Source organism: Sciurus carolinensis, chromosome 8 (assembly GCF_902686445.1).
Source record: "Sciurus carolinensis chromosome 8, mSciCar1.2, whole genome shotgun sequence".
NCBI classification, from domain to species: domain Eukaryota; kingdom Metazoa; phylum Chordata; class Mammalia; order Rodentia; family Sciuridae; genus Sciurus; species Sciurus carolinensis.
Genome location: NC_062220.1, coordinates 122,586,201 through 122,608,646, shown reverse-complemented (window position 1 = coordinate 122,608,646; position 22,446 = coordinate 122,586,201). Strand labels below are relative to the sequence as shown.

General features: G+C 50.1%; 2 protein-coding genes across 6 annotated transcripts in view; both read left to right on the top strand.

Moving 5' to 3' along the window:
* The window catches only part of Cltcl1 (clathrin heavy chain like 1), a 143,633-nt gene extending 140,064 nt beyond the window's left edge, over positions 1 to 3,569 (top strand). For 2 of the 4 annotated variants that reach the window (XM_047560148.1, XM_047560151.1), the window contains 2 exons: positions 2,739 to 2,778; positions 3,010 to 3,568. In XM_047560148.1, the coding sequence (XP_047416104.1) occupies positions 2,739 to 2,778; positions 3,010 to 3,110 (141 nt within the window). In that variant the 3' untranslated portion in view covers positions 3,111 to 3,568. Of the gene's footprint in view, positions 1 to 2,193; positions 2,274 to 2,738; positions 2,779 to 3,009 lie in introns of all 4 variants that reach the window. The other 2 variants (XM_047560149.1, XM_047560150.1) reach the window with 2 other exon arrangements.
* Positions 3,570 to 4,177: 608 nt separating this feature from the next.
* On the top strand, positions 4,178 to 7,607 carry Slc25a1 (solute carrier family 25 member 1). 2 transcript variants are annotated; one of them, XM_047560153.1, is made up of 9 exons: positions 4,178 to 4,414; positions 4,757 to 4,864; positions 4,958 to 5,057; positions 5,140 to 5,278; positions 5,919 to 6,003; positions 6,148 to 6,252; positions 6,426 to 6,541; positions 6,623 to 6,696; positions 6,886 to 7,607. In XM_047560153.1, exons 1-9 carry the CDS (start codon positions 4,321 to 4,323, stop codon positions 6,998 to 7,000), a joined length of 936 nt encoding a protein of 311 aa, XP_047416109.1. In that variant the 5' UTR covers positions 4,178 to 4,320; the 3' UTR covers positions 7,001 to 7,607. The 2 variants fall into 2 exon arrangements, with proteins under 2 accessions (XP_047416109.1, XP_047416108.1); XM_047560152.1 differs by having other exon boundaries at positions 4,178 to 4,519.
* Positions 7,608 to 22,446: the final 14,839 nt, after the last annotated feature.

Genomic DNA, 22,446 nt, shown 5'->3' with positions numbered 1-22,446 from the left:
TAAGAACTTTCTATTCCCAGCAGCTGTTCTGCAGACCTTGCCTGGGAAGCTACAGCAGCAAACACTGCTATGGGACAGGAAGGTGTACTCACCTTGGGCTTCATCAGTGAGGCACCAGCTGGTGGCACTGGCTCCCTCATGGGGCCTTCAGCACACAGCCCATTAGGATGCAGACAGGCTAGGCTGTCTTCCCTCAGAGAGATCTAGTGGAGTCTGGGGGTGCAGCTATTGGTGACCTCACTGATGGTGGCCCCCTTTTGCTGAGCACTTGGTAGGAATATTAATGCCTTCCAACAGCTGTGTAGGGATGACTTTACCTACCTCCTTCAGATCAGTGTCTGATTTTAAAATTCTTTGTGGGTACCAAGGTCCTAGGAGTGCCTGTTTGGGACACAATTTTAGCCATTGTCCAGAGACCTGTCATCTCTCCCAGTTTGTTGTTTCTAAGACTGTGGAAAATCTCTCAGTACCACCTTTTTGCCCTTGTACCCATGCACCAAAACTGCTTCAAGCCAGGTGGATACCCCAAAGTCACTCCTGTTATGACTTCTTGCCATAATACAAGGGAATAGGGGCACCCTGGGTTAGGTTAGCTGGGAAAGATATAGGAAGGAGGATCTATGCTGCTAGCTTTGACCTGCAAGTGTTTACAAGGCTACTGGCTGCCTCCAGAGCCTCCAGGGGGCTGCCCAACCCTTGGTGAGGGCCACTCCAAAGGTCATTTAGGGCCATCATTTCACTGCAGAGAATGTAACCTAGTCCCATTTGTATAGCCTGTCTTTGTGAGACTCCCTGATGATCTTTGAGGGCTGAGGGATGGCAGCCCTGACCATGTGGCTTAGCAGCCAGGGGACACTGGTTGGGTTTACAAGGGTTCCTGGTTACAAGGAATGTGGGGACTATCCCCCAAGGATTTTTAGGAGCATGTTTCCTGTCTGTTTTGGATGATGTTTGCCCTGGCTGCCACATAGGTAACCCAGTGTTGGTCCTTGGTTTACAGACATCATCACTATTCCTAGTAGATAGTGGATACTGAGATGCCTGTTGCTTGCCCCACCTGTTTCTGCCAGACAAGGTGTCTGCTGGAGTAAAGAGAGGAGTGTCCCACAAAGGGTCTCCTCAACAGAGGGGTCGGGGTGTGGGCATAGGCTTGTTCTTGGTTTGAGCTGCAGTCCCACAGAGGCAACACAGCAGGGCCATAATGGTGAGGGACCCAGAAAAGAAGGCCATACCCCTCTTGACTGGAGAGCTTGGTTGGGACCTGCCAGCTCATCTAGGAATCTTGGAGTCTATCCCTCTGCAACCTCCCAAATGCTATCCAGGTAGAGGGAGGTACAATCCCAGCTCGGACTTCTGCCAACTGCCAGCAAAGAGGACAGACTATGGGACCATAATGCCTGCTGTGATCCTTCCTCATCCAGGTCCTGGCTTTCTGCAGGCAGGAGTTGTCAGGACATCTGGCCTGATCTTCCCCGACCCAAGTTCATATGGGAAAAGTTATTAGTTCTTCATTTTTACTCCATACCTGTTTGGGGGATCCTAGATGCACAATTGCTGTTGCCCCCATTAGAACAGTGCTCATACCTCTGACAACCCCAACTGTACCACTTCATTCTGTTCCCAGCCTATGAGTACTACATAGGGCAGCATATGATGGTACTCACAGAACAGTGAGGAGGCAGCTTGTTCTCAGTGGCTCACAGGTGGAGTGTCCCAGGTTTCAGGTGACTGGTCTCATGAAGACCACATGCTCTCTCTGTTGGTTAGGAGGGACAGGAAGTCTCAGCACACTGCTCCAGCCCGCAGGTCCATAAGCAGTGGTGTCCCTATGTCCAGAGGAAGACTCATCCCTTATGAGCTAGGCCACACTAAGCCTATGACCACTAGCCACTGCTACGTGTACCTGCGGGGACCACAGGTCAACCAGTAAGCAGCTAGGCTGGAACAGAGGCTGGGGCTTCACCAGAGCTGTGCCAGGTGCTCCATTTCAGCCCCAATCCCCAGGCTCCACCTCACTGTGGCCTCCCTGCATTGGAGATGCAGAGTAGGATATGGAGCGAGCCACTTTGGCTGTTGTTCTGCATGTCCTCAGCTCCAACTTTCCTGGAAGCCCCTGTGCAGGTCTTCTGTCCCATGTTCACCTAGAAGTGGGACTGTGTTGTGTGGGTGCTCACATGCTCCTGCCTCTTGCAGGTGGACAAACTGGATGCCTTGGAGAGTCTGTGCAAGCAGGAGGAGCATGTGGGGGAGCCTGCCCCACTTGTGTTCCGTAGGTAGCACACTGGGGTGGGGATTCACACTGCCCTGCCCTGGTTGGGCTTCATGTAGAGATAAGGAAGGATGGGCGGTGGTGGGAAGGACTTTAGTGGTTTCTAGGTATGAAGGGCAGTGTGTCCAGGAACTTTGGCATAGCCAGCATCCTCTCTGATTCTGAAGGCACCTACCTTCTGATCAGGGTGCTACCCTGCTGTACAGTGCTGCTGTGTCCTGCCTTGTTTGGCCCTGAGTAGTATGGCTGTTGCTGGTTTGTACTAGGAGGGGCTTTGCACCTGAGAACCTGCCTGAGATGGCCTGGCTGTCTTAGCAGACTGCAGAAGCTGTTGGGTCCTGAGTGCACTGCAGAGCTAACAGGCCTTCTTAGTTGGTGTGAGCACACAGCATACCAGCTGGGCTCCAGTGTGTCCTCCCAAAGCAGGGGTATACACTGGCCATTAACTCCAATCTTTTCTTTTTTTTAGATTTTGATGGGCATGAATGAGAGCCAGCCAATTGAGCTAAGTAAGTGTCCCATTTGAGGACCAGCTTGCCCTCTAACCTGACCAGCCCCACAACAGCACTCCCACCTCTTTGACCCCAGGCTTCTGCTCTCCACATGCCCCAGGCTCTGGGTGGTCAACCTGTTTCTTGGGCCCTAGCAACCCTGTTTCTTGGGCCTCTGGCAGCCAGGAGAGAATCCCCTGACCCCGGGCATCAGGAGCTCTGCTCACTGCGGGCTTCTCTCTTCTGCAGGCCAGCAGCTGATGCTGACAGCAAGCTCTGCTGGCTTCCCCTATGGATATGCAGCTGCTCCTGCCTTCATCCAGCCTTCTGTGTTCAGCTTCAGTGTGTAGTGGGTGTTCAGTCTCCACACCCCCACCACCCAGTAGTTAATCTCTCCAAGAAACATTGCACTCTGGACACACAGAGAACCCTGGTTGGGAAGCAGGACACACGGCTGTTATTTATTTTTACTGAAGCCCAATGATGGCAGCTATTGAGCCATCTTGGAACCTGGGGAGGTCTCAGGAGACCTTGACTGCCCAAGAAGACAAGCACCAGCAGCCCGTCCGGAGGTGGACTACTGCCTCCAGACCCTCTGTCTGGAGCCAGGCATTGCTAGGGAGGTTCTTGTCTACAAGGATTCCCTGAAGCTTGGGAGAGGGGCATTCTCTTCACCCCACACTGGCTAGAGCTTCCCCCTCCAGGCCACTTGCAGACACAATAGGATTTGTATGGAGATGCCAGACCTCCTGACTCTGAGCCTCCTGCTGATCATGAATATTAAAAGTTGGTTTATCAAGGTGAAGCTTCTCTGGTTGGTGCTCTTGTGGGTAGGGGGACAGGGGCCAATTTGATAGGTCATACAGCTTGGTAAGGATTTGCTGGAACTTCTTGGGGAATGGGGGGCCTGTTCTGCCCAGAGAAACTATCTAGAAGTATGCAGCGGAGTTGTATTTGGGTATTTAACTGATCATGTTTGCTGCACGGAACTCTTAAATCTGGAGAAGAACGGGATAGCAACTGCCCCGTGAGGTGTCTGAAAGCCAAGCCCGCAAACGGCAAGAATGGGGCTGGATACACATGTCTTAGGGTAGTATCTGCCCCTCTCTCCTCTGGGACCTCCGGGGAACCTTGTAGCTTCGTGCAGAAGTTGAATTCGAGGCCCACTCCTTCCCCGCGCGCTTCACTGCTCCAGGCAGAGAAACTGCACCTTCACCCACTGCTCCCGGGTCAGGGCGCAGCACCGCTTCCACGAGGCCCCGCCCCTCTCCTGCCGCTCACGGCTGTCCGGAGACTCGGCAACCGCCATTGGCTGTGGTTTGGTCCCCGCCCCGACGCCTGCCTCGGCGCGCCCCGCCCCGGCCTCAGTTTCCCGGCCGGCACGGGGCGGGGCGGGGGCGGGGCCCGGCTCAGGCCACGCGGGGCGGAGCCCGGGAGCTGACGCGGCCGCCCCGCCCCCGGGACCATAACCGGTTGCCGCTGCTGACTCCGCGGACCTAGTGCCCCGCGTTGGAGGCTCGGACCCGTGGCCGACACCGGGCGCCCCGCCTCCCGCCCGCCATGGCCGCGCCCCGTGCCCCCCGCGCCTTGGCGGCAGCCGCGCCCGCACCAGGAAAGGCCAAGCTGACGCACCCCGGGAAGGCGATCCTGGCAGGTGGGCCGCTCCGGGACGCGGACCCCCGTCCTGCCCGCTCCGCTTCCGGGTGGGCCCGGGACACGGAGGCCCCGCCTCACTTCCGGGTCGGGCGAGGGTATTACGGTAACGGTGGACGTGTCCCAGGTCCCCTCTTGGCGTCTTAGGCTCGCTCCGCGTGTCATCTCTGCACGCCTCGTCGGGACAGCGGGGTGGGGGGCGTGTGCGCCAGGTTCGGCCTCCGGGCGGTACAGGCTGGCGGCAGCTCCGGGCGAAGTCCAGGGCGGGGGAGGGGCCCGAACAGCGGCGGGCGACCGGGGCCACCGGGGAGACGTCTTAGGACCCGGCTGCCCGCTCCCGTAGGCGGCCTGGCCGGCGGCATCGAAATCTGTATAACGTTCCCAACTGAATACGTGAAGACGCAGCTACAACTAGACGAGCGCTCGCACCCGCCGCGGTACCGGGGCATCGGTGAGGAGGGGGCGGCCGCAGGACTATGGGAGGCAACGAGCTGCTCGGGGCGGGTGCCGAGGGTCGCAGGGTCCTGACCGCCCCCTCGTGCAGGGGACTGCGTGCGGCAGACGGTCCGCAGCCATGGCGTTCTGGGCCTGTACCGCGGCCTCAGCTCTCTGCTCTACGGCTCCATCCCCAAGGCGGCCGTCAGGTGAGGTCAGGCTGGGTTGGGCGACTGGGAGAGGCCCCCACATCAGCAGCAGCGAAGACACCTCTCACCCTCCTTTCCCCAGGTTTGGAATGTTCGAGTTCCTCAGCAATCACATGCGGGACGCCCAGGGACGGCTAGACAGCACGCGGGGGCTGTTGTGTGGCCTGGGCGCAGGTGTGGCCGAGGCTGTGGTGGTCGTGTGCCCCATGGAGACCATCAAGGTGGGGAAAGTCCTGGCATGGAAATGAGGCTGTGTGTGTGTGTGTGTGTGTGTGTGTGCGCGCGCGCGCGCGCGCGCGCTCGCCGCACAGGCGGCAAGGGGCTGTTTTTGGAGTATCCCAGACCATGGTGGCCATGTGCCCCATGGAGACTGTCTAGGTGGGAAAGGTTCATAGGGATGGCAGAGTTTGGTTAAGCCTGTGCCTGGGGGAAGATCAAGGTGGGAAGATCTCAAGGAAGCTGGGCAGAACAGGGAGGGAGAACATGCAGGGACTGCTTGGGGAGGCTTGGCAGGAAGGGTCTCCTGTGGAGGTTGTCCATCATGGAGACAAAACCATTACTAACATCTTTCTAAAAAGTACTTTTATAAACAGAACACATACACATTTGCTGCCAAAACTTTGGGAAGTAGCAGAAATAACTGCAGAGACTCTCTTTTGTCCTGGGGCCTCTGTACTAGTGTCCAGGACAGCCTAGGGTGGCTCTGCTTGCATGTGAAGAGGTACACCCCCACCCCCACCCCCACTCCCAGCCCTGGCCTGACCTCGGTGGTCTCTGGGCCTGATATTGAAAGGGCTAGTTGTGCTTGTTAGGTGGTAGAACCAAATCTAGCTCCTTTGCATGTGCCTCTCTCTTTCTCAGGTGAAGTTCATCCATGACCAGACCTCCCCCAACCCCAAGTACAGAGGATTCTTCCACGGGGTTAGGGAGATTGTACGGGAACAAGGTGAGCCACTTGGGAGGGTCAGAAACCTCCACTAGGCTAAAAGAGCCCTGTATTTCTACTTTATACCTTGGCACTACACATGGCATCCTAATCCCTAGCTCAGGCCCGGGAGGCCTAGGGTAACTCTAAACTGCCTGCCCCCAGGAGTGAAGGGGACCTACCAGGGCCTCACTGCCACTGTGCTGAAACAGGGCTCAAACCAAGCTATCCGCTTCTTTGTGATGACCTCCCTGCGCAACTGGTACACAGGTGAGTCTTGTGTCCCAGGCCCCACCTCCAAATAATGCAAGCTAATGCCTCCCTTTGGGCTGCCCTTGTGAGGAGCTGGGGCACTTTCATATCCCCTGCTTCAGGCCCCTATCCACCTTCAAAGCCTCTTTACCCTCCCAGCACCCACTAATCACAACCCCCCATACATCCAGGGGACAACCCCAACAAGCCCATGAACCCACTGATCACCGGGGTCTTTGGAGCTATTGCCGGTGCAGCCAGTGTCTTCGGAAACACGCCTCTGGATGTTATCAAGACCCGGATGCAGGTGGGGGGTGCTGGGAAGTGTGGGAGGGGAACTCCAATCAGGGGTAGCTGCTGAGCACTCTGGCATGCTGGTATCCTGTAGGGCCTGGAGGCACACAAATACCGAAACACGTGGGACTGTGGCTTGCAGATCCTCAGGAAGGAGGGGCTCAAAGCGTAAGTAGAAGAGGGGCAGGGCTGTTGTCCCCACCCAGATCCTCTCTGGTTTTCTACCCTCCTGTCCCAGGCTGTCCCCCTTTAGGCCTCTATTCAACATCCAGCAGGGATCTGGGGGCTGCTCTCTGAAGGGACTCTGTCCTTCTGCTCCTCCCTCCTTGACTTACTCATATCCCCTCCTTCACCCAGTTTCTACAAGGGCACTGTCCCCCGCCTGGGCCGGGTCTGCCTGGATGTGGCCATCGTGTTTATCATCTACGATGAGGTGGTAAAGCTGCTCAACAAAGTGTGGAAGACAGACTAACCCAAGGTGGGGGGGTGCTGCCCTAGGTACCTCCAGACCAGCCCCCGCCAACCATGTCTCACATGATTCCAGTGCAGTCGTGCCAAAAGGCCCGTTTCCCTCTTCCCTTGAGCTGCTTGGCCTGGTTCATTCATTGTGGCAATCATGTATTCCATAGTGCCATGTCTCCCTGGTCTATATGTGACACTACCATTGTGTTCGTGTCCAGCTTGGCCACAGTTGTGTGTCCCTCTGGCCTGTGAATCTGTGCCCACTCGTCCATGTGCTTGCTTGTGAGCTCTGTGCCTGTGTTTCATGTTTTGTGTCATGTGACCCTGCACCTGATTCCCAGGGTGCTCTTGTGGCTTGGGTCCACAGTCCTATAGGCCATGGCCCTGTCCCAGTCCGATGCCTTCCACCCTGGGCGGCAGGGGCACCCTGCCCAGGCCTACCACAGCTGCCTCCGGGCCTCGGCCTGGCCTCACTGCATTCCAGGGGCTGTGCGCCCCCTGCTTCTCCCGCCATTGGCCTTAACTGGCCCTCGGGCCCTCCCTCCACCCGGGACAGGGTGGCAGCCGCCACTCTCAGGACCACCCTGCCAAGGCAGAATAAACCGGATCCTGTCGCAGTCTCCTGTCCCTGCGTCCATCCCTCTCTGGTCCCATGTTTGGGTTGGAAGCAGTAATGGTCAAGCCCCCCTGGAGGGCCAGCCCACCCCTACCTTAAGACCTTAAGACACAACAACAAGCAGGGTAGAGAGAAGACCAGCATCTTCTCTGGGCAGGATAGCTGCAGCCAATCTCAGCTCCTTGAGAGACCCAGCTTGGGACCAAGAAGGATTTGGGGTGCATCCAGACCTTCTCCATGGCCTATGGGCAAGGGCCTGTGATCAGCTGCAAGGTGTGCCACAGGCCCTAGGGTGGTTGATAAACAGGTCCTTGGAGACAGTGCTCCTAGGATGTTTTCAAGCCATCTTTGCTCTTCACCCCAAGAAAAGGTCCTGTTGTTGGGCTCTTCCGTCCCTCAGTCTGTGGTGCAGTCCCTGCTTACCTCCCTCAAGCAATCTCTATGAAATGGGCTTCATGCATGAAGGGACTTTTGATTCTGAACCATGGGGTAGAGGCATCTACTCTACTCCTCTGAGACTCAGAGCAGGGGCCCTTTCTTATTCCTTCCCCTACACTGGGGGGCAATTGCCTGGGAGCAAGAAGTGGGGTTGGGGACTGTCTGGCCAAGGACTTCTGGGCACTTCACCTCACACCCTTGAACTTCAAAGGAAGGTGGCTCTCTAGCTATCGTCCTCCTGTATCTGCCATATATGGAAGCCAAGGTAGGACTCAAGCTCTTAGCCTAGAGTCCCATGGTCATAGCTTCTCCTTCCATAGCCATGAGCCACATAGAAGACTTGCATGGGAACTCAGGCTCAACTGGTGCTCCCAGCTATACAAAGGGCAGAAGGTACCTTCCTGTCCTGAGTGCGAATGTATGGCATAAAAATATACAAGTGATTGCCAGCAGGAGCTTCCCTGTACACAGGTCCCACTCCTGGGACCTTTGCAGGAAGAATGCCTGGTTCCTGTGGCCTCATACAAGCAGCCCTGGTTACCTGGAGTCCATGCCATGCAAGTGGCAGGGAAAGAGACAAGGTGCAGAGGGTCCAAAGCAGATCTGAGGGCCAAGTGTAGGCTTAAGATACAGAGTGAGCACAAGCCCTTGGAGAGAACCTTAGGCAGGTCACTACTCAGCCTGAGTGGAGTTTAAGCTGGCCATGTGCTTTCAGTGGCTACAGGAGACTTCTTGACCTGCTGGGGACATAGGAGAAAGGGCATAAGCAAAAATCCACCACCACCACACACACACACGCACACTAGAGCATGCAAGCACCAGGGCTGGGGTCCCACACAAAGAATCTCCCTGTCCCTGAAGCCCACACCTTCCACTCAACCTCAAAGGTTTGGCTGTAGGGGTGGAGGCAGCACTGGTCTGGCATTGGGCCCCCAGGGGACTGAACCCAGGCTGCATCTGGGAAGTAGGGATAGTGAGTGGGACAGAGACTCAGACCCTGGCTCCCTCCACCCCTTCGCTGTGTGACCTTGGAAAAGTCACCTAATCTCAATTCCCTGATGTGAGAAGTGATGCAGCAAAAGAGCCCAACTCATTGAGTTGAGGCTGCAATGATGTAATCCCTGTGGGATGCTTGGCTCAACGGTTAGCCTGGAGTAAGTCTTCACACAGGGTAGCGTGCTTCTTGAAGTTGCAGAAAGTTGTTGGCAGTCTCCCCAGTAGCTGTCCAGAGTGGACCCAACGCCCCACATACTGGCCTTTAGAGATACCAGCCACTCAATACACACCTGCAGGGGTCTTGTCCCCATCCCCTCACAGAAAGGACTGGAGAGCAGGGTGTAGGATGGCATGGGTCTATATCCTCCCTGAGACTGTCCCAAGGAGCAGCCTGGCTCCCATTCCTCTCTTCCAGGAGGGAAAGGGACCCTGCACTCCCCAGGATCCTTTGCTTGTACCTCACAGCACAGTGTGGACATCAGGTAGCCAAGCCATAACTGTTTACAGGACTTGGGCTGAGTCCCTCAGCCAAAGAAGGAGATAGCTGTCCTGGTGGAACCCACACTAGGCTGCAACATAAATCACCTGAAGGAGGCAGCCTTTAAAAAGCGTTGGTGGCACATCTGGGCTGAGGAAAATGAACAGACCAAAAGTGGCTGTAGAGCCAGGCAGGGAGCCAATTGCATTTAACTAGGACCTCAAGGCTGCAGAAAAGGAGGTGGATGGCAGTAAACTAATGCATACTGAAGCACTGGGCTGGAACCATCATTTGCCCTTGCAGCAGTGGGAACAAGGAACAAAGATATGGGCAGGTGTTTGAGCTAATGTGGAAGCAGAACAGGCTCCATTTCTATTCTGGGGCTCTACCTCCCCTCACCAACAGGGATGCAAGGTCAGTGTTGAGAGAACCCCAGGAGATGGCTGGGTGTGTGCACCATAGGTGCATCTGGAGACTCCAGGTCACCATGCTTCACCCACAAGGACCAGCTAGAAGCTGTAGTCAACCTCAGGCAGTCTCTACCTCCTGGCACAGGCTACCACCTATGGTCCTCATCGACTGTACCCAGGAGGAACAATGGCTTCAGAGGCAAGGGTCAGAGAACAGAAAGGGAGGTGGTGATCACACCTGGGGAGGGTTTGGCCAAACTAGCCCTGTCTTCACTGCCTGGGGCTGCAGACAGGTGTCCTGCCACCTCGAAGCTGAGGTTCTCAGGCTGCCCTTCATCTAGTCTCACCCCACAATCCTTGAAACTCTTCTGCACAAGTACACCCTGGACTTTTCCATGTCCCTCTGCAGGTGATGAATGACAGAGCTTAGTACCCCCAAAAAAACCAGTTGCTCCTGAAAAACAGTCTCTTTCCAGTTTTTTTTTTGTTTGTTTGTTTGTTTGTTTGTTTTTGTTTTTGTTTTAAGTTCTGGTAACCAAACCCAGGAATTCCCCCACAAACTCAACCACTGAGCTGTAGGACTGTCTCCTTTTAGGCAATTCCTTTTAGAAGTCTGGCTTGGGTGTTGTATCCTTCCAGTGCTCATAACTAACACAGTCTTAGTTGAGGATGTGAGTAGTACTTTCCTCACTGGCTTTTTGTATTTTCAATTTCCCTGGATAGGGGTCTTAGGAACTCCTGCCCTTCTCAGGATCTGGGATTAGGAACTGGGCACATCTGGGACAAGGGATGGCAATGCAGGCACAGGATGACTGACCTGAAGCACGATGGAGAATCACAGGAAGCATTGGGGAGCTTAGATAAACTTGGCCCTGGAGCTACCCTCCTCCTAAGCCTGCCTGGCAAATATCCCCAAGAGCAGCTTCCTCTCTGCTTAGGTTGTGTGGAGCCCCAACTCCTGACCCCTTCCAACATGGCCCTTATTACACTTACACTGTCAGGTTGCCCACACCCACCTACCACCTGTTTTTATTTATCCTACACTGGTCAGGCCTAACCTGGGAAACCCCGCTTGGCCACGGGTGTCATCTCCAGAAGTGATGTCAGGCATACACCATCTCACCCCTTCTGCTCCCCACTCTGCCAGAATGTACACCGTGGCAGTGGCTGACTAGCCCGCAGAGCAGTGCTGCTTCCTGACGCTCACCGGGCGCTGGTATGTTAGGAGCTAACCAGTCTGGGGCCGCCCAGATTCTCTACCCAGGCTGCAAGACAGCCTGGCCGCCCACCAGGGCCCCCTGCCCCTCTTTTCTCTCTCTCTCTTTCTCTCGCTCTCTCCCCCTCTTTTCTTTGTCTCTTTCTCTCCCCCACCTCTCTCTCTCACACACACGATGAAGATAAATATGTCCGTGATCTAGTCTTATCCTGTGGAACAGACCAAAGCCCAGGGGAGGGTCTGTGGGAAATCTCGCTTCTAGTGAAGGGCGAGTAACATGGCCGCGGACCAGCGGGGCCTCCCTTAGCACCGGGCCATAGAAGTCCGTAGACCGGGAACCATGATCGCAGAAGGCACCAGGAGATGACTGCCCGGGACCCATTTTCTGAAGGAGGAATAGGGTTTTCTTAATCTTGGGTGCTTGCAAAGAAGGTAGGGTACAGCGGCAGAGGCAGATCGCATCCCGAGAGGACCGGGACAAGTCGGCGGAAGTCAGGACCGGACACGCTGATGGCGTCACGAGGACGCGCCCGGCCGCCTAGGGTCCCGTCTGTATTCTCCCGGTCGTCCCGGGTGCTGGAACTTATCTGTTCCTACCCTACAGCCCGGGGTCTCAGCCTGCTCTGTCCAAGGCTGGGCTGCGTGGAGGCCCCTTGTGGTTCGTAGATATTTCCTTGCGAGTTCCCCGACTTCGCCCGCAGTCCCCCAACACTCGGCCGGTTTAGTCAATGCCGTTCACTTTCCTGGATTCTATGATGGCGCCTCCCAGTAGGCCCGGCTGTTCTCTTTGGAGGTTGCCGAGAGCCGTCTTGATACACCAGTTTGGGGGGACACTCCCCGCCTACCGCCCCACCCGCCACTTCCACTGCCTGAAGATGCCCCCGTTTCCTAGGGCTGGACTTATTCCGGGGCGTCCTGCTCTTTACACACCCCCAGATCGCTACGATTTCCTTTCGCTGAACCACTTTTTCCCCACCCCGGCGATGTAGGTTGAACTCAGGGCCTTGCGCATAGTAGGCAAGTGTGCCATATCCCCACCCTCCTGGAACGCTCGTACCCTCCACCTTTGCCCTATAGTTCTCACTGCTTTTCAGGTCCTGTCTGACCTATGCACCGATATGGAGCCTGTTGCTTTGTCCCGAACTGCCCCCTCACCTGGTTATTTTCTTGGGCTCTCAGATCGAAGCTCCCAGACTGCGAAGCCTGGAGCCTGGGGGGCTCCTCTCTACCCCTTCCACAGGTCCTGGGCCGGAGAGTCACTAGTCACTACTAAATGAAGGAAGGACTTACACCGTGTCTTTTCCTCCCTCTATTTCTTTTTGGTTCAGTGCTGCTGGTGTCAGCCACAGAAAAGGATAAGGCACCAGTTTGGGCACCGAGAGGACCCCACTAGCCTCTCCAGTGCAGCCTCTCCACAGACTGCCTACCTGGCCAATCCATTCCAGCTCTCTGCTACCACCTATGGACTTACATAAGACACGGTGGCTTTGACCACCTCACCATGGAAGAGGCCAGGTGTATAGATACCTTTCTGAGTCCCCGAATTTGGGTGTCTGTCTGTAACAGCAGGAGGGAGCATGAGGGTTGTCGCTGCCTATAGGCAGCAGTGAGTGCAAACCACACCGTTGGACACTGGTTCATCCTGGGTGGGCCCTTCCTCTTCTGAACTAACTCCAGTTGCTCAGACAAGAAAACCCAGGCAGAAACAAAGGGCCTCTCTGAGACCTATGGAATCACAAGCCGGCACAACTGCAGCCTGGCCCACCTAGAGGGAGGGAACTGAAGAGCTGGAGGAGTCAGCTGGTGGTATCACATAAGTCCTGTCAGTGAGTAGGTCAACAAATGCCCCAGAGAGCATCGTACCAAGAAAGGGATCTCAAGGAATGAGGGTACTGCAAGTGGCAGCTTGTCTCTGTTGCATCCACCCAGTCTGCAACCTATTTCCTGGCCACCCACAATGGGCAGGGGTATGTACTCGCCTGAGGAACCCAAGCCACAACTGACAATCAGAACTCAGATGTGGAATCAGAGGGGTGGGGAATGTCCTTCTGTTAGTCTGGGACAGGAAAGGCAGGGACAGTGTTCTCTGATGAGCCAGGAAGGCTGGTAGTGGCAGTGTGCCAAGGGCCAGGCTCCACACTCACAAGCTGCACAGTTACACACATCAAGCCCGATCTACCAAGATGCACATCCTTCCCTCTTGGCCCCAGGACCCGCCTTGACCAGGTGACAGCTGGGGAAACTGAGACCTGCCAGTTAGTGAGACCGAGGTCTCTCCAACCCAGCCGTTTTCCGCCGGGCGCGTTCACTGCTGACAATTGAGCGGCCAAAGCAGATTAACCCGGGTGTTAATCCCCCCTAATGGTTTCAGAATCCCCGGCGCGAGGAGCTAAGCCGGTCTTTCTCTGCGGCTGCGACCAGCCCTCCCGGCGGCTTCAGCCCCGGGGCCGCATGGCCGCCCCGATGCTATCTCCGCCGGGCCTGGCCGCGGACCCGCGCTAATCCGCGGCGCTCGCTTTCTTCCCCCGCCCGCCCGAGATCTGGTCGATTGGCATTTGATTACGGCCTCTATCGAGGGCCCCTTTGTGCGATCGGTCCTAAATCCCCTAATTCCGTGATAAAGGAGGCATTAGCGGGCGTTTGCTGCAGAAAAAGGCACCAGCATGAAAGAAAGCAATCAGGGGAATCCTGATGGCCTAGCCCGCGCGGCCGCGAGTGGAGACAGGAAAGGGGTAGGGGGTGACCGGGCTCAGGAAAGGGAGGTAGCAGAACCGGTCCCACACCCCGGCTTCCCACTTCATCCCCAATCCGCCTTCCCCAGCTCTGAGCGGTTCCTCAGACCCTCTCCCCACCATCTCTGCCCTGTCTGCCTACCTTTTGGCTGCTTAATACCCCCTGGTTCAGATGTAGAGGGTCCACCCCCCAGCTTCAGCTTTGCACTTGAGGGACCCTGGTTACACCTGCCCAGTCCTCTCAGCCTCTGACAGTCCAAAGCCAGATGTCTATCAGTGCCCACCCAAAGACCCATTCCTCTGTGACCCCTGAATCTTCCCCCATTCCTCCCACCGCCACCTGGAGGGCTGCATCCCCTCATCTGCCCCTCTCTTTTGGCAAAGACCTCTTGGACCAGTCTTGGAAACAGCCATGGCTGTTCTTCAATCTGTCAAAAGAAATGATGGCCTCCAGGAGCAGCTAGGATTGTCTCTGAAGAGTGTGCAGCAGAGGGGAGGGGAGAGCAGGTGGGGTGAACCTGGAAAACTCCTCTATAGAGGCCCCTGGAGTCCCAGGATTTTGCTTCACAGACTCAAATTGGGTGAGAGCTCAGTCATTGGAGGAACTGACTGGGACTTGGGCAACTGAAAAGTGAGGAGGGAATGACTGATGGGGGCTGATAGAGGGAAGATGGCAGTGTTTAATAGGACCATTTATCCTGGGTGTTTGAAGAAAGGGAACATTAGAATTGGATATGCATTTTCAGAGATCAGTGTACCAGCCTCTCTGGGGAGGCTTACCTTGGGGGTGGGGGCAGTCAAGAGAGAAAAATGGCTGGAAGTAGGCTAGAAAGCCAATGCAGGAATCATATCAGAGACACCTTCAAATGGCACTAAGACAACAGCAGCACAGAGGAAAAATGGGGGCCAGGAAAAGTTGAAGGGAAAGCAGAGAGATTGGAGAAGAATCAGGTATGACCTCACAGATGTGAGGCTTAAGCAGTTCTTAGGATAGTTAAGTTTCTTCTAAGATATGGAGGTGGATCAGTGGGCCCTGGATGGACAGGTTTGTACTTAACCAAGGTGAACCTGAGTCTAGGTGTGCATTTGCCCAAGTGAGTAGATGGAAAGGTGGGCCATTTATAGAAAGAAAGAAATGGATGAGTGTGTACATGTTCTGCCCAGATTTACTTCAGTGGGCCTCCAGCCTCTGAGAGTTAGCAGCTGACAGCTCACAGCTGACCCCATCTGGAAGCATTATGGGGTGTGGTGGGGTGGGGTGAATGGGAGCCACCAACACAGCATCCCTACAAACCTGAGACAGAATTCTGGCCATGATGGCATGATCCTCAAAAGGCTGATCTCAAGTTGGTTCACATTAATGAAGCTCTCTGTGTCTGCCCCAGCGCTCCTGTGTGGAATTATATGGAAACCGGCCTCCCACTGAGACTGCCTTCTGCTTAGCATTCTCCATCCTACCACCCGGTCCTCTTCTGCTTTTGGACTGACCAACTCTCTCAGCTTTCCTGGGATGAAGACATTTTCCTGAAAGGCAAGATTTTTAGTACTAAAACCAGGAGAGTGCCAGGCAAACCAGCTTGCTTAGTCCCCTTATATTTCTGTTATGTCCCCCAAAGAAGTATGTTGAAGTATTTTTCCTTGGGATCTGTGAATGTAAATTTATTTGGAAATAGGGTCTTTGCAGATGTAATTAAGATGCAAATTGAGATGAAGTCCTACTGAAATAGGGTGAGTCCTTAATCCAATATGACTGATATCCTTATAAGAAGAGAGAGACAAAAAGGAGAATGTGATTACAGACACACAGGGAGAACACTGTAGAATGACAGAGGCAGAGATTGGAGTGATATATCCACAAGCCAAGAACTGCCAGAAAAATCAGAAGCTAAGATAAAGGAATGGAACAAATGTACTCTTAGAGGAGTAGAGGCCGGGTGTCAGCATGTAACTGACCAGGGCCAGGTGGGAATCATTATTTTATTTAGTGGAAGAAAGAATGTCAGCCAAGGAGGTCCTGCCTACAGGATCTGGGGTGATGGTTTAAAGAATCTAGTATTCCTAGCAACTTAGATAAGCCTAAAAAAACAATTAGAAAGGGTGAGCAGAGTTCTGCTTCTGGTAGTAGTGGAGTCACTTATCTTATGGTAATCTTATGGATAACAATAATGAACTCTGAACAAGATAGTTTAAAAAATAACTGCTTTAGTTTGAATGTGATTTGTCACCTAAGGTTTCATGTATTGGAAATTTAGTCCCCAGTTCGGCAGTATAGGAGTATCCTGGAACCTTTAAGATGTAGAGCCTATTGAGAGTACTATCAGATATTGGACCCAAGCCCTAGGAAGACACTGTGGAACTCTAGCCTCTCTGGTTCCCTATTTTGAGACATGATCTCTTTATTCCACATGTGCTCTTGTTGGCATGATGCTTTCTACCATGAGGTCCTCACCAGAGCCACACCAAGGCTGATGTCATGCCCTTGAACTATACGCTTAAAGAGCCTCTTTTATTTATAAAGTAGCCCATCTCAGTTTTTTAATTTTATTATAGTATTGAAAACAGACTAATATAACAATTATCTGAAAACACTGGACAGTGAGAATGCAGAAATCGAAAAGGAATCTACATATGGGAGAAGGAGATGGTGAGTTTCCATTTTTTTTTTTTTTTACAGATTTTTACCTAAGAGAAGTAACCAGAAAGAGATAGCTAGAAATTAGAAAGAAACTGAATATTACAGGTTCAAAGAGGTAGTTGACTTAGATGGACCTTAGGACAACAATGGCATCTAAAAAGTGAAGGGTAAATCTCAGAAAGAGATTCAGAAAGGGCAGTTCCCACATTCTGCATATAAACTTTACCAGAATCTTTAGGAACCCCTTGAACTCTGCATATACAAAGCAAATTCCAAGTAACCCATGTGAGGCTAAAATATCTGAATAGAGATTGCAGTTTCCTTGTACTACACAGGTGCCAAATTTAGATGTTGAGTTCAGTAGAGTTAAGAGCCTGCTAAAACAAAACATTTCAACATTCTTCAGAGCAACATAACAGAAACAATTAGTGTCTATAACAGATTATCTGCAATATCCAGAATTCAAAATTACTAGGCATACAAAGAAACAGGAAACCTGATCCATGTGTAAGAAGAAAGACAATCAATAAAGACCAGCCCCACTTGTGATGACCCACTTGTGTGTGTGTGCACGTGTGCATGTGTGTTTGTGTGTGTGGTGTTGATATTGAACCCAGTGCCTCATGTGGGCTAGGCAATTGTTCTACTACTGAGCTACATCCTGGAATTTTTTTGCAACTTTACTAAGGCATAATGAATACTATAAACTGCATACTTTTAAAATACAAAGTTTGAAGCTGGGTGTGGTGGCACATGCCTATAATACTAGTAGCTCCAAAGACTGAGGCAGGAGGATCACAAATTCAAAGCCAACCTCAAAAACTGAGCAACTTAGACTCTGTCTCAAAATAAAAAATAAAAAGGGCTGGGGATGTGGCTATAGTGGTTTAGCATCCTGGGTTTAATTCCTGGTACCAAAAATTAAATAAAGTACACACTTTGATGAGTTTTTTTTTTTTTTTGGGGGGGGGAGGTGGTACTGGGGCTTGAACCCAGGGCCTTATGCTTGCAAGGCAAGCACTCTACCGACTGAGCTATCTCCCCACCCCCACTTTGATGAGTTTTGTCATATATATATAGCCATTAAATCATCACTACAATGAAAATAATTTTTGTAGTGCCAGGACTGAGTCCTCACACATGCTAGGCAAACACTATCACTGAGCAACATCCCCAGCCCTATTTTTCAATTTTGAAACAGGTTCTTACTAACTTGCTGAGGCCATCCTCAAACTTATGATGTTGATTCTCCTGCCTCATTCCTTACAGGAATGCACCATAACTGGGTGAAAAATTACATATATATATATATAATTATATACACATATACATATGCATGCACACACACGTATACAAATACACACACAAGGCCCTGGAATCAATCCCCAGTACTGTGAGTTAGATAGAATAAACAGTTTTATTAATAACCTAGAATTAACCTATGGTTAATATGGCCAAATATTGAACATTTTCTCCCAAAAATCAAGAGTAAGGTGAGGAGCCAGGTTTGGTGGCACATGCCTGTAATCCCAGTGGCTCCAGAGGCTGAGGCAGGGAGATCATGAGTTCAAAGCCAGCCTCAGCAAAAGTGAGGTGCTAAGCAACTCAATGAAACCCTGTCTCTAAATAAAATACAAACTAGGCCTGGTTAAGTGCCCCTGAGTTCAATCCCCAAGTACCACCCCCACCCCCACTAAAAAAAAAAGAGTAAGGCAAGGATGTCTGTACTACTTCTATTTAATGTTATCCTAGAAATCCAAGTCAGTGCAATAAAGAAAAAATATAAAAGTTCTTGCTATAGTTAAATTAGTGTCCAACAAAGGTCCTTGTGTTAAAAGCTTGGTCTCCAGCCTGTGGTGATACTGGGAAGAGTTGAAACCATAAAGTATAATTTTTTGTTTGTTTGTTTTTGTAGTACTAGAGATTGAATCCAGGGGCACTCTACCATTGAACAGCATCCCTGGCCCTTTTAATTTTTTTTATTTTAAGACAGGGTTTCTCTAAATTGCACAACCTGGCCTCCAACTTTCAATCCTCCTGCTTTAGTCTCCCAAGTACCTAGGATTACAGGCATGCACCACTGTGTCCAACTTGAAAATAATTTTTGATTAAAAATTATTCAGAGTACTTTTCATTATCTTTACCCTTTTCTTTTTTTTCTTTTTATTTCTTTTTTGTGTGTGAGAGAGATGGTCTTGCTAAATTGCACAACCTGGCCTCCAACTTTCAATCCTCCTACCTCAGTCTCCCAAGTAGCTGGGATTATATGCGAGTATCACCTTGCCCTACCCTCATTCTTTTAATGTCAGCAAGATCTGTAGTTGTATTCCTCATTCATTCCTGACATTAGTAATTTGTTAGTTTTTATATTTAGCCTAATTTATAAATTTTGCTAATCTTTTCAAAGAACTATGTATTTGACTTTATTAATTTTCGCTATTGTCTGTTTTATGTTTTATAGACAAATATTCTGTTATTTCCTCCTTTCTAAAAAAAATCCACCTTATTTACTTGCATATTAGCATGGAACCTATATCATTAATTTTATAACCACTTTTTACAGTCTCTTTTTTGGTAGTACTAGGGATTAAACCCAGCGATACTTTACCACTGAGCTTCACTTCTGGTAACCCCTTTTGTTGCTGTTGTTGTTGTTGTTGTTGTTGTTGGGACAATGTCTTGTTAAGTTCCTGAGGCTCGTCTCAAATTTGCAATCTTCTTGCCTCAGCCTCCCAAATGGCTGATGTTACAGGTGTGTACTACTAGGTCCTGCTCACCTTAATATTTTGCAGTCCACTTATAGTTAATATTGTATCATTTCATGTAAAATGTAAGATCACTGAGATCTATTTACTGCTCCATATCCCTTGTCTTTTGAGGGTGGCCATATTGTTAACACAAAGATGAAATATCATAACTTTGTTTTATATATTTTTATGCATACCCACATATTCAGCATCTCTTGATCCTCTCCTTTGTGGAGAACTGAGTTTCTATCTATTATCATTTCCCTTCAGCCCGAAGACCTTATTTTAGTATTTCCTGAAACACAGGACTATTTAATAACAGGTTATCTTCGTGCATGCCAGGTAAACATTCTACCAGTGAGCCATATCCTTTACCCTGGAAGGATATTTTTTGTAAGTTTTAGAATCTTGGGTATGTGAGTCTCCCTTCTCTTCTAGTACATTAAAGATGCTGTTCCACTGTCGATTGTCCTAAATCATTTCTGATGAAAAGTCAGATAACATTTGTATCCTTTCCCTGTATGAATGTACCCTTTTTCTTGGTTGTTGTAAATATTTGCTCTTTATCTTCAGTCTTTGGATGTGTGTGTGCAGAGGGTTCTTTTTCTTTTCCTTCTTTCCTTACTTCTTTTCTTCTTTTTCCCTTTTTTAAAATTTTGAGACAGTGTCTCCCTAAGTTGTCCAGGTTGCCCTTGAACTTTCAATCCTCCTGCCTCAACCTCCTGAGTAACTAAGATTACAGGCATGCATCACTGTGTCCAGCTTTGGTATAACACTTTTTTGGGGGGAGGTTATCCTGTTCAAAGTGAACTGACACTGATGAATCTATAAATTTATTGTTTCATTAAATTTGAAAGTATTTAGACCATTATTTCTTCAAATATTTTTTCTTCCCTGTGATAGGCAGAACAAGAAGCCTTTCAAAGATGTCTTTATCTCTGGGCACCATGGCACATGTCTATGATTCCAGCATCTCGGGAGGCTGAGGCAGAAGGATTACAAGTTTAAAGCCAACCTCAACAACTTAGCAAGGCCCTAAGAACTTAGCAAGACCCTGTCTCAAAATAAAAGATAAAAAGAGCTGGGGATGTGGCTCAGTGGTTAAGAATCCCTGGGTTCAATCCCTGGTACAGAAAAAGAAAGAAAGAAAATATGTCTTTATATCATAATTCCTTAGTCCTGTAAATGTTACCTTACATGGCAAAAGAAAGTGTGCAAACGTGATTAAGAACTTTGAGATAGAACTTATTCCTGAATTATCCCAGTGGGTCCAATGTAATTATAATGACCCTTAAAAGTAGAAGAGGGGACAGGAAGGGTCAGAATGAGACAATTGTGAGAAGGACTCATCCCCAATATTGCTGAATTTGATGATGGATGGAGGACACAGGTCAAGGAAGGTGGGTAGCCACTAAAAGATGAAAAGGGCAGAGAACCAGATTATTTCACAGAGCCTTCAGAAAGAAAAGTAGTCCTGTTGACACCTTAATTCACCTAAGTCAGACTTCTAACCTACAGAACTATGTAAGTCTATTGTTTTATGACAATTTGTTACAGAGCAATAAAAAACCCCATATGAATATGGGGTTGGGATGTAGATCAGTGGTAGTATGCTTGCCTAGTATAAGCAAAGCCCTAGGTTCCATTCCTCACGCTGCAAAACACAAAAAGAAAAAACAAAAAAAAATCTTAATATTTGTCCCTATAATCCCTCTCCATTTCTTTGGGATTCCAGTAACACACACAGTAGATCTTATGAACTATCTCAGAGTTCCACAGGTCACTGAAACTCTTTTCATTTATTCAGTACACACACACACACACACACACACACACACACACACAGTACTAGGAATTGAACCCAGGCCTTGCACATGCTAGGTAAGTGCTCTACATTGAGTTATATTCCTAGTCCTTTTATTTTATTTTGAAACAGGGTCTTACTAAATTGCCTAGGATGTCTTTAAATTTGCCATCCTACCATCTCAGCCTCCCAAGCCACTCCTCAGCCTCCCAAGTCACTGGCATTATAGGCATACACCACTGTGCCTGCTGGACTTTCCAATAAGAGGTTGCATGTCTTTATGTCCTTCCCTTGGATCTGGAATGCCAGTGCCTGTGGGAGGATCATATTCTTGGGTTTCTCATGAACTCCACACCTTTGGAGTCCCAGAGCCTGATCATCTGTTCAGTTTGCAAGGAGCAGCCCGTGATAGTTTCCTTCTTAGTTCTTAACAAAAGGATTTATAACCACATTCTTGGCTTTGTCTTTAGCCTATAGTTTCATGCAGCATTCTGGACTTGATCTTTGCCCTGAAACTCATTTTGAAAAATATTTCTTCTTTCTTCTTTCCTGTGCTGGGGATTGAACCAAGGACACATGCCACTAAGCTAGATACCCGGTCTGGTTTATTTTAATTATAAATTAACATACAATAATATGTGATCCTTTTTTGATGTACAATTCTGTACATCTTAACACATGTATATATTAATGAAACCCTGGCCACCATTAGGACACAGAACAATTCTCTCATCCAAAAAAGTCCCCTAACCTTCTCCCACCCTAACCACTGATTTGTGATCCATTACTATAATATTGCCTTTTTCAAAGTTTCATATAAATTAAATCACGTAGAATGTGTAATCTTTGATGACTGTTTTTTTTTAATCAGTGTGATGCCTTTGAGATTCATCCATATTGTGTGTATTCCTGCCACTTTCAGCTCCCCAAGAATCCCTTCCTATATATTCCTGAGTAGTAACCATTGGAGTGTATTACCACAGTATGCTTATTCACTTGCTAAGAGATAGACATTGGGTGATTTCCAACCATTGGTCATGATGAGTAGAGCTGCTCTAAACATTCATAAGACAACATTTCATGTGAGCAGAAGTTTTCATTTCTCTAGGGTAAATACCCATGAATGAACCTGCTGGTTCCTATGGTAATACACTGTTCAACTATATAAGCTGGATTCTTCATATTTAACAGTTCATTCTTTTTTTTAAATAATTAAAAGTTTTTCAGTTATAGATGAACACAATAATTTTATTAATTAATTTATTTTTTACATAGTTTTGAGGATCAAACCCAGTACCTCACACATGCTAGGCAAGTGCTGTGCCACAGAACTATAACTGCAGCCCCTAACGGTAAATTCTTTAGCTCAGTCTCTCTCTCTCTC